Source organism: Maniola hyperantus, chromosome 21 (genome assembly GCF_902806685.2).
Source record: "Maniola hyperantus chromosome 21, iAphHyp1.2, whole genome shotgun sequence".
Taxonomy (NCBI): Eukaryota; Metazoa; Arthropoda; class Insecta; order Lepidoptera; family Nymphalidae; genus Maniola; species Maniola hyperantus.
In genome coordinates, this window is record NC_048556.1 from 5,704,998 (window position 1) to 5,717,579 (window position 12,582).

The 12,582-nt window shown below is 37.0% G+C and overlaps 1 protein-coding gene across 1 annotated transcript; it reads left to right on the top strand.

Moving 5' to 3' along the window:
• The first annotated feature begins 1,846 nt into the window (after positions 1-1,846).
• On the top strand, positions 1,847-8,212 carry LOC117992509 (zinc finger protein ZFP2-like). The gene is made up of 7 exons (XM_069505721.1): positions 1,847-1,986; positions 2,256-2,430; positions 2,653-2,745; positions 2,888-3,022; positions 3,456-3,646; positions 4,815-4,864; positions 6,335-8,212. Exons 1-7 carry the CDS (start codon positions 1,913-1,915, stop codon positions 7,630-7,632), a joined length of 2,016 nt encoding a protein of 671 aa, XP_069361822.1. The 5' UTR covers positions 1,847-1,912; the 3' UTR covers positions 7,633-8,212.
• The last annotated feature ends 4,370 nt before the right edge of the window (positions 8,213-12,582 follow it).

The window sequence follows — 12,582 nt, forward strand, 5'->3', positions numbered from 1 at the left end:
TGCAACTTTAGTTGCAAAACAAACCATGAGAATTTGTGGCGTAATTGTATTTCTCATCAGTTATTTACGTTTTTTATGTGAAAAAAAGTGCCCTTTTTCATTAGATAGACGTTTTTTATGTGAAAAAAAGGGCTAGAATCCAGAGCCGTAAAACCAGTTTAAAAAAAAAACGGCCACGTGCATAGGGCGGAGCCTTATTCACAGGACACAGAGTACTTTGTAATATATGAAAAGTTTATTTCTGGTCGGTGATGAAAAGCAGTGTCCTAACAGCCCATACAAATCTTTTTTCTTCGTGAAAAATAGTTCGTCACTTTGCAGTAGATGGCGCTACTTCGGAGAATTATTTCTTCGGTGAACTTCAGATGTTATTAGTCTGTGTTCTGTGATTTTGTTTTCTTTTGTGATCCGTGAATGTGTTCTGTTTGTGTTTTTATGATAAATTCTACGATTTTGCTTGCTCCCTGGACTCCGACGGCTTCGTTTTTCTCACTGGACTTACGCGCAAACCCCTGGACACTGATCTGCCTAACGATTTGGACTATAGCTGCTTGTGAGAGAGGTTATTTTGTTGTGTGCCGAGATACGGTAAAACTCGTAAGTAATCAACTTATAAATTATTATTTAAAGCAAAGACTAATTATTAGTCTTCGTCGCCTTCGTGTCTATGCTAAAAACTGATGCAGATTTCCTCACGAAAAGAGGAGTTTTAACAGTGTTATGAAACGTTTGATATATTAAAAACTTGAGTCCATCGGTTAAGCTACTGGTGGTTAGGGCTTCATAGTAAGGTAGCTCCACACTATATTTGCTGTCTTGAGTACGTCTCCTTCTGTATCTGACCTTTGGTCTAATAAAAGCTTCATTAAATGTTGCTCTTCATTATTTATATTATAAACTAGCTTATGCTCGCGACTTCGTCCGCGTGGAGTACACAAATTTCAAACCCCTCTTGGACTACACAAATTTCAAACCCCTCTTTCACCCCTTTAGGGGTTGAATTTTCAAAAATCCTTTAGCGGATGCCTACGTCATAATAGCTACCTGCATGCCAAATTTCAGTCCGATCCGTCCAGTAGTTTGAGCTGTGCGTTGATAGATCAGTCAGTCACTTTTCCCTTTTATATATTTAGATAATATGTAATTTTGGATGTTTGTTACCACATCACAATTAAAGAAACAATTTGGATTAGGTTAATTAGCAACAGAGATGGTATATTATGCGGTATGCACCAATTCTAAAGTCCTCGCAGACAAAGTCATAAACAGAAGCTGGTAGTAATACTCATTGATTTATGCAACAGTATGTGGTCAGTTCTCACAATTTTTTTTCAGGCAAAGATGGTACAATTCTATATTCATTTCTCAATCCTGAAAAAGAAATGGATCTGTACCTTGCGTGGACTCGAGCTGTTGGACTAGACACATCTTTGGATCCTCACTATGTGTATCGAAACCGACGAGTGTGCCATGCTTATTTTGAATTGAAGTTTCAGATTAAGACGAAGGTGATATAATTAAAATGTTGGCATTTAATCTATTTAATAAAAGAAATTATAAAAAACTGTCTAATCGCTACACTGTTGTTTTATTTGCCTAAAGTAATTCAAATTCCACTGTCTCCAAAGTAATTTCTAAAAGTCAAATCAATTAATATTTGATTTTTGGAAATTACTTTGGGGAATAATATTATTTAAGAAATATCCTGAGGAGCGCGATTTGTTCGGCTTTAGGGATGTCACATATCGCTAGATGGCGCTATGCAATCAATCTGAGTGTTAACTCTATACCCTATATTCAATGTACTCTGTGATGAAAAGCATATTCAATGTACTCTGTGGGGCGGAGGGCCGTGGGAGGGCCTAAGCAAATTAAAAAAATAAATATTCTGGAAAATATAAATTTTTGTAAAATGCGGTGCTATGTGCCTTTCTGCAAATCCACTACGGAAGTCGTCTCAGTAGCCACGGGGATTTCATTTCACGAGTGAGTGATAGGAGTTTGATATATAAGTACGAATGTAACTACATATAACCTAGACACTCGGGCCGTGCTTTGTGGAGGTCAGTCCTGAGCCACTTTCCCTCCAACCCAGGCGGATCGGTTTCAACCGGCACACAACAGCGCGTCCACAAGCCGAGCGACTATCGAGTCTGTATCCAACTCTAGAGCTCCCCTCCAGGCAGAGCTATTTGCCTTTTGTTTGTCAGATGTTACTGTAAGCTCCGTTCTAAAGTACAGGCTGTAATTTCCAGGTTCCCCAGAGAAGTGCATCTCCGTGCTGCTTGGCTCAGAGCCCTTGGCAAACAAGACACTCTCCTGCCAGAGCGTGCTGCGGTCTGCTCGCAGCATTTTCTAAAGGATGACATTTATGAGACAGAAAGTGGCTCAAGGCGGATTCATACTGGTGCCGTCCCCTCACCAGTGCTGGTAACTCCTTCATAACGCTCACAGCTTTCATTTCAACCTCTGATGCAAATTATTATCTGTATATGTATTTTTCTGTTTCAAAGGCTAACCTTAGTAAAAGTTCACATATCAAGTTCATGTTGGACGTTGTAAATGATTACAATAGAAATATTTTTTCATTCAAACAAACTTTCACTAGTACTACACAATATAATTTATTTATACTCACAATACTTTCCACAGGTTTGCATGATATGCATGGACACTTGCAGCAAGCTGTTTCTGATGAGTAAATATAAATTGGAAGAAGCATATGAACATTTAGTGGGACATCCTGTAAGTTGTATATTTTATATCATTCATAATTAGTATGTAAGATTCATAGGCAGTCTATGAGCAGTGTCAACTGCTTGAGCAGTAGACCGGTGCACAGCCGCTCTAAGATGAAACTGTATATGAATAATTGTGTTTGTTGCAGTTGTGTGGTCAAGAAAAGCTGAAACCAACACTTTGTGTGCAATGTGCCCAGAGACTGGTGAACTTTAGCACATTCAGAGACAAGAGCTTAAGAGCACGCTCCTTGATAATGGAGCTGCTTGACAGACATGAAGTGGTGAGGAATGATTGATGTACTTTATTGTTATACTAGCTGATGCCCGCGACTTCATCCATGTGGATTTACTTAACTTACAAAATCGCGCGGGACTTCTTTGATTTTCCGGGATAGAAAGTAGCCAATGTGTTAATCCAGGGTATAATCTATTTCCATTCCAAATCCGTTCAGCCGTTTTTGCGTGATTGAGTAACAAACATCCAATCATCCACACTTTCACATTTATAATATTATTTGGATGTAAGGGTGCCACCTGTGTCATTTGACTGTAGTGTTGCATACAGCAGATACAATGTGAGCATTGGTCTAGTCAGTCCACGTGACATGTTTAGCAGACGCCATGACATACTGTAACAACAACAACAACAACGCTACAGTGACATTTCACGTCAGTCGTCACCTTTATGTGGTATAAGCCAAGAACTCATTTCAGATAACAATACGACATGTCAAACTGATAAGCCGCGTCAAACACCAACTACAGTCAGACATTGCCTCGGCAGTGTCGGAGCCTGACTACTGCGATGTGTACATAGCACACTCCGATGCTGATGAAGCAGTTGCAGTGAAACAGGAAGATGATGAAGACGAGCCAGCTGCGGCCGAAACACAGGCTTCCACTGCGTACGTACCATATGTGACAAACTCATGCAAAGTGTAATATTTGTAGTTAACTGAATTTATACTAACTAGTAGAGATGTTATGGAGGTTCAATTCCGATTCTGAAAGAAGAACAATCAGAAGTTATATTGGAGAAGGTGGAATATGCTGATGCTGCTTAACTTCACTTCTAGTAGGTAGGTACTGTTTAAGATTTTAGTTTCAATTGTTTTTATTTTCAACGCCTTGGTACCTACCTGTATTATTTTTTGAAGTAACAATAAGAATAATAACTCATAAATAAATGTGTGTAATTTTATTTTAATAGACTTGCCCTTAACACATCTCTCTTTTGCCTCCGCCTCTGATTCAGGTTCTGGTTCCGATAAAGCCAAATTAAAAACTCCCGTTCTGAATTAGGTTCCGATATAACCAGTAGTGGTCCCATCTGTATGACACTTCATACTGTGTTTTGTGATCAAGATAATATTTCCTTTGGTAGAAATTACACAAAAAAATTTTTGGCGTAAAGGCTGACTTATCTATTACTAGCTTATGCTTGCGACTTAGTTCGCATGGACTACATAAATTGTAACCCCCTACTTTACTCCTTAAGGAGTTGAATTTTTAAAAATCCTTTAGTGGATGCCTACGTCATAATAGCTATCTACATGCCAAATTTCAGCCCAATCTGTTCAGTAGTTTCAGCTGTGCGTTGATTAATCAGTGAGTCAGTCACCTTTTCCTTTCATATATAAGACTAGCTTATGCTCGCTACTTCGTCCGCGTGGAATACACAAATTTCAAACCCCTATTTCACCCCTTAGGGGTTGAATTTTCAAAAATCCTTTCTTAGCAGATGCCTACGTCAATAGCTATCTGCATGCCAAATTTCAGCCTGATTCGTCCAGTAGTTTGAGCTGTGCGTTGACAGATCAGTCAGTCAGTCCTTTTCCTTTTATATATTTAGATTTACTATTATGTTTCAAGCAGACCTATTTTAAAAGGCTTCTGTCATCTGTATGGGATTGTTTTGGGGTAACAGAGAGAGCCCTATACTAACTTCTCTCCACGAATACCATGGATAGATTATAGTACTGACGATGCTAGACCCTCTCCAACGGCTCGGCTCTTTAATTTGGTGCTTTACGCACGTGTTATATAAATATAATATTAGGTATATCGTTTCAGGCACATTATTCGCAAGCCAGAGTCGTCGGGAGACTGTGATCAAGCTTTGGGTAAGACTACTAACTTTACACGCGTTTTAGCTCCTATGTTGGGACCAGTGGCGTGCAACTCATAGAGGCATAAAAGCGCTGCTTACCCAAGAGATAGTTAACTCAGTTGAAATTGCTCAATGGTCATCCTTTGGCTTGCTTACCTAACTAATGCTTACCCTGGCTTTTAACCCTATGCACGCCACTGGTTGGGACGGATATCTTAGTTTTCTGTACTGGAAAAAATAACACTTCTGTCTGTAACCTGTCTGTCTGTCGCAAATGTTTTGTCTATGTAGACATATAAAACAGCACTGTGACTGACTGACAGACAATGCACAGCCTAAACCGGTTAACCTGGAGATTTGTTTGGAGGACATCCTCAAAGTACCCTAGGTGTACTAAGGAAGGATTATAAGACAATTCATCAGGCTCTTTGAATAATGTAGGGTGTAGGGTTAAAATAACAATAGCAGGCTTGATATTGTAATGGACTTAAGTAACATGATTTATTTACAGACTAGCTTAGTCCCGCGACGTATACACAAATTTCAAACCCCTATTTAAGGATACCCTTAGGAGTTGAATTATCAAAAATCCTTTCTGAGCAGATGTCTACATCATAATAGCTATCTGCATGCCAAATTTCAGCCCAATCGGTCCAGTAGTTTGAGCTGTGCGTTGATAGATCAGTCAGTTAGTCACCTTTTCATTTTATATATTTAGATTAATTATTGTAGCTTATTATTGTACAATACGATGGGGGTTACCTTCGAGATAAATTAACGAGATAGATATTCGAGTAAGATTAACTGGGAAATATTATGAAAATGCTTAGTTAATAGTAACAAATGATTTTAAATACATACATTAAACATTGTATTCCAATCAGCTATCTTATGGTCACGTAACGAAAACATCCTTACGTGCCATGAATAACATAAAACCACGCGCACGAAGTCGCGGGAATAAGCTATGACTAGTTTCGTCACTTACGTTTTAATGTAAAAATTTCCAAATTTTATATTAATTAACTATTGATATTATTTATTATTTATTGTTATTTTTCGATGTATTCGTATTGTTTATGACTTGCATATAACCTAGAATCATTGTGACTTAAAGTTAGATTTAATGAAAAACCGTAAGTTCTAGAGGTGTTAAATCCTGTTTAGTTATCAGTGATGAAACAGCAACAAAATGCTCCATAAAGCATACATAAACGATTTTTATATAATAAAATGGGTCACGGTTCTATAGAAATTCAGTCATTGTCCTTTTGTAAAATTAATTTATTTTCTTTTTCTTATTTTACGTACTGATTTAACACGTTCGAAGTTCAAAGTTAATTTGTACTTACTGTTTACATTAAATTTTAGCATCAAGCATCTCAAGGATGTAAATTATCTAGCCAATGATCACAGAGACATGTTTTCGTTTTCTAATATTAGTATGGAAGTATGAGTTAAGTATGGACTATTCTTGTTTCAGTTGCTCCTTCGGTACTCGCGACCAATCACGGAGATGAAGAACATCCAACTGATACAGACGACGAGTTGGATATATTGTCTTTTGAAAATAATACAAACATTTTTGAATATTCAAGGAAATCCCAGGACTCCATACTAAAATCAAAGGAATTGTTGGCAAAAATAAGTGATAATATAAATTTTCAAACTACGAGGCGAAGTGATCTTTTAAAAAACAACCACAATTCGCAGGATATATTTGGTACACAGCTAGGAAACTATACTGACCAGATACAGTATATCTGTGACGTTTGCCAAAAGACATTTCAACGGAAAAGTTCTTTAGTTACCCACATTAGGGCGCACACTAACGGAAACACTTTGTCATGTAAGTTATGTAAATATAAGTCTACAGAAAAAAGTAAATTCGTGAGACACATGAGGACTCACACAAGTGAAAAACCTTTTGTGTGTAAGTTCTGCAATTATAAATGTTCACATAATAGTACTTTAGTGAATCACATGAGGACTCACACTGGCGAAAAGCCTTTCGCCTGTAAGTTATGTAAATACAAATGTACAAAAAGCAGTCATTTAGTGAGTCACATGAGGACTCACACTGGCGAAAAGCCTTTCGGCTGTAGTTTATGTAAATACAAATGTTCAGAAAAAAGTAGTTTAGTAAATCACATGAGGACTCACACTGACGAGAAGCCTTTTGTGTGTAAATTGTGCGATTATAAATGTAGAGTAAGCGGTCATTTAGTGAGTCACATGAGGACTCACACTGGCGAAAAGCCGTTCACTTGTAAGTTATGCAAATACAAATGTACAGTAAGCAGTAGTTTAGTGAGTCACATGAGGACTCACACTGGCGAAAATCCGTTCACTTGTAAGTTATGCAAATACAAATGTACAGTAAGCAGTAGTTTAGTGAGTCACATGAGGACTCACACTGGCGAAAAGCCGTTCACTTGTAAGTTATGCAAATACAAATGTACAGTAAACAGTAGTTTAGTGACTCACATGAGGACTCACACGGGCGAAAAGCCTTTTGTATGTAAATTGTGCCATTCTAAATTTACACAAAAGAGTCATTTAGTGAGGCACATGAGGACTCACACTGGCGAAAAGCCTTTTGTTTGTAAGTTATGCAAATACAAATGTACAGGAAGCAGTAGTTTAGTGACTCACATGAGGACTCACACTGGCGAAAAGCCTTTTGTTTGTAAATGGTGCAATTATAAATGTATACAAAAGAGTCATTTAGTGAGCCACATGAGGACTCACACTGGCTTAGTCCCGAGGTTTCCCTTGTAAGTTACGTAAGTTATCTATCAATTAATTTACTATACTTATTCACAATATTAATATATTTTTTTTAAATAATTAATATTTGTCACATTTTTACGCACCCAGGTTACTCATTTACACACTTGTCTTATAATCACTCATACACACACAATACACAGATCTTTTCAATATCTTTATGAAAAGACTAGCTGATGCCCGCGACTTCGTCCGCGTGGAATTAGGTTTTAAAAAATCCCGTGGGAACACTTTGATTTTCCGGGATAAAAAGTCATGTCTATGTTACTCTTAAGGTCTTTTATCTATACCCATTCAAAAAATCACGTCAATCCGTTGCACTGTTGCGACGTGATTGAAGGACAAACCAACAAACAAACACACTTTCGCATTTATAATAGGGGTACTGATACACTTTACTAATCGTCCACCAGCCATAGAAAAAAGAACAATTTGTTTAGTTTGTTCTATAGAACAATTAAATAAAGAAAAATCTCAATAATTGTTCTATGCAACAAATTAGTCTGATGACGTCAAGTTCTATAGAACAAAAGGGACTTACCCAACCTTTGTTAACAAATAAAATATACTAAACTTTCTTGTCTTTTATTTTTCAGTGAAAGCAAGCTTTAACGTACAACATCACCCGCATGATAGGATAGATCTTGTAGGTACCAAATTCCTGATAAGTCGTGCAGTTTTTAATTTATACCAAAGAATAAAATTAATATTTAATATACCTGCATGGCACGTAGTTTCTAAGTCCATGAACATAATTATTGATATCCATTCATCCTCTGCAACTTTCACAAAATCCGTCAAATGTCTATAATGTAAAATCGTGTTATCACCGTGTATGTAATCCCAGCAGAATAATGTTGAATTTCTTGATTTTCAGCAATGTTGGACACACCACACATAATTACACGACGTTAAACACTAAAAATCAACAGAGCTTGTCCAGAAGGAGCGTATTCGCCGCGATTCTCTCGTGCGTATCACGCGCGACCGTTTTGCCCAGAAAGAGTACCTACGCGCGAGCCCGTATCAAAATTTTGGCGCTCCATTTCCCTGGATACGTGAATTCGCTCTGGAGTTCGCGCACATTACGCGCGAGTCGAGAGGCTGGCGTAGTGCACGCGATTTACGCGCGTATTTTGAATTCGCGCGATGCTTGTGGGCGCGATGTATTGGCGCCTAGTATCTCGGTAACGCGCGAATGAATTCATGCGAAACGTTTCGCGGCGAATTCGCTCCTTCTGGACAAGGTCTTAAAGAGATATTCGTCAAAAACACTTTCTGCCAGGAAATAGGAATACGTAATCCCAGCTACACATTTTTTTCCCAATGGACGTACGAGAAAAAAATAGGCCCATGAATTAGTGTATATCAAGAGGTAAACGCAGAGTAAATGTATTTAAGTGTTCAGGATTAGCTGCTGCCCGCGTGGATTTAGGTTTTTAAAAATTCCGTGAGAACTTTTGATTTTCCAAGACAAAAAGTAGTTAGTAGCCTATCCGTAGTAGCAAGTCCCTGGGTTGCAATGCAAGGTATCTCAGTAGCCTAGGTAGTAGGTGAGATATGTTGTGGCCGTATGGTAATAATTAAATGCGGCAACGGTGAAAGATGTTTATTGAGAGCCGGCTTATGATCTACTCTCGCTTATGGACTAACAATACCAATAAAGAAATCTTACATACTATTGTTTTAATCTTATTGCCTAACTACCTAACCTACATAATTTTGCATCACCTCTCTTTCAATCCGATGTGCAGGCAACCTACTTCGATATATTATATTGAGGAGTTGCATTTTTATGTTACAGCTAATATGAACATGCTACGTTTAAACTGACAATTCGTACATATTACAACTCCCCTGAAAATGTATGCGGTTACCCCTCCCCTTAAAAGAAAAAAAAATGTTAGACGCTACATCGAATCAGAAGAAAAGATGATGACAATCACAAAAATAAAATCTAATGCTAAATAAAATTAAATTATGTAAGGAAACATTTTTTTTTAGTTACTTCCTGTGCTTAAAGTGCAATTTATCTTATCTCTTACTTCGTATGGGCATACTTTTAACCTTACTTATATAAATATAAAAATCGTAATCTATTAAGTGCACAGTCAAGGATTTAACTTTTACAAAAGTTTCGAAAAATCTCATCATAATAAAATAATCTCAAAATAGCATCATAGGTATTAGATATGTATAAGTTGAGGTATCGATTTCACAAATCGACTTCAAAAGATTCTTTGACCTATCAAATCGTCGTCATCATAAGTATACAGCTGTCGTATAGCATCGTCGTAAGACGGTAAATATAAGGTTTCTATTCTATAACCCATAATAATACCTATTATTAAGTAAACATCTCAGGTATTTATATTTCCTGGACAGTCAAAATAAATCTCTCCTAGTCTTCATCTTCCTTTCAAGTTACTTCTTCACATAATACAAATAAATAAACAAATCAACAAACGCGGCGCGTACTCTCCTAATTAATATTTAACATAACATGCTTGCAAGCATTTTTCATAAGACTTATAGTCTTCATCAAACTTATTTCTTTCAATAAGTATTTCAATAGCATTCAACTTTTCATAAAAAATTCTAGGTCTTTCACTAACACCAGCGCGGTAGATAATGATCAAGAGTCTAGACAAATATATAGTTGAATGAGGAGGTACTAAATATGCGCAAAATATCGCGTTTAAACAAATAAATAACAATCATCTTCCTACGTCAGTATGTCTCAATCCCAAAATAAATATTGTATATTTTATACCTATGGCACTTCTACAGCCGAAGGGTGATCAAGCCTTTGGTTTGCAGAGTCCTAATTCGTTAAAGCCGGGTATAGTCTTATATCGTCAAAACTAGCATGAAACTAGACGAAAAACGTCTGTAGGGGAAAAAATTCTCCTTATTTCATATTCATTTCCTTGTATTTGCAAATTGCATCTCGAACAAAACCATTGTCTCGTATAACAATACAAAATGTTCGGGTACGCGTGTGTCGTTGACCACGCGATGACACCGTTATAATTCTCTGAATTATTATATTTCGATTTTAACACCGAATATTTACGAAAGAAGTAAGTACCTACTTATTCATTTATTAATTATCTATTATTATTTTAAACTATCCTACACACTATATAAAATCTTACAAATAAAGCACGAATGGAACTTATTAGTAGATAGCGGAGCAAGTATTATATATTATTAAAAAAAAAATATATATCAATATTCTCCTAACCTATACGTACGAAATTAAATTATCTACCCAAAAAAATACAATACCTACACATTCTACCTATTTGCCCATTACGAGAGATAAATTGCACTTACTTTAACTGTTAGCGACGCATTTTATTAATCAATTTCGTGACCGCCGTGTAGTCGCCGTCGTCGTCAGGACTGGTTTTGGTCATCAGGTCCGGAGGTCTGGAGCCTGCGCCTCTTCTTTACTGCATCTTAGTGGGCCGGGAAAACCCTGGACTCCTCGAACTGGGCCGGGAATACCCTGGACACCTCCTAGTTGTGGCCGGGATAACCCTGGACGCACGATGATGCTGGGCCGATCAATGCTCGGGATCAACCAATCAATCAAGCTTGAGATGTCTTCTGTTCATAAGCGATTCATTTTTGGGCTTATTTCTTGATGTTAGTGTTTCTTGATTTTTAATATAGGACGTGGAATTATTTTCTTCTTTTTGTTCTAATTGAGTCTTGAATCTTGATAATATTCTTTTGAAAATTGTGTAGTCTTCATCTTGATCGGTGCCCAGCCGGTGCACGCACTTAGATTAGGCATGCACCGACTGGCAGGGTCGCCATGAGATATGTTGTGGCCGTATGGTAATAATTAAATGCGGCAACGGTGAAAGATGTTTATTGAGAGCCGGCTTATGATCTACTCTCGCTTATGGACTAACAATACCAATAAAGAAATCTTACATACTATTGTTTTAATCTTATTGCCTAACTACCTAACCTACATAATTTTGCATCACCTCTCTTTCAATCCGATGTGCAGGCAACCTACTTCGATATATTATATTGAGGAGTTGCATTTTTATGTTACAGCTAATATGAACATGCTACGTTAAACTGACAATTCGTACATATTACATAGGTACTGGGTACCTACCGTAAAAATCTAAAAATATTCTCGGCAGATTTTGAATTTTGACCAAAGAGTGAATTTTAAAAATATAGTCACAGAGAATAAAGTATTTTTTCTGTGATTGCTGCTGTGTCCATTTCAAGTTAAAACATGGCAGGTATTTGTTCTGAGAAACATGGTAACAGTGCGACAAGGTTTAATACAAATACTGTTGATCGGTTAATAGTTAATACAAATATTGACTACTAAACAATGGTAATTGTCGTGTTATTCATCGTTACGTCGTGCTATCGCAATCTCATATGCGGTTACACAGTACTTATTAAATCTACCTATTATTCTATCTACGTATCTCATACTCTATCTCACAGATATGTCCAGATTTGCAACTAGCGTGCCCCCCTCAGTCCCTCTCGTTCAAGCAGATTTTCTTACTTGTGAAATGTCATTCCTTCTACACTTCACGTTGTTTGTCAAATACTCACGTACAAATACATTTTGACAAACAAAAAAAAGTGGCCACGGTGATAAGGACTAAACATAATATAACACAGCCGTTCTAATAAGATATAAAATAAAATAAATAAATAAATAATCATTTTGTCACGTTCTAACAAGAGCTTAAATGCATTTAGCTATCTCGCTCTAACAGTAAGTGTCACAATAGGGCTACTTCTAACAGTCCCAAAGAATTTCTAGTACCTACTAGGTACTTTGTAGTAACAGTCCTTATTCTGAGCTCTATCTCATATGCTGTACAACAAAACTCACAGAATACCACAGCAGAATACATAAAACGTAGTGATTATATACTCTTTGGTTAG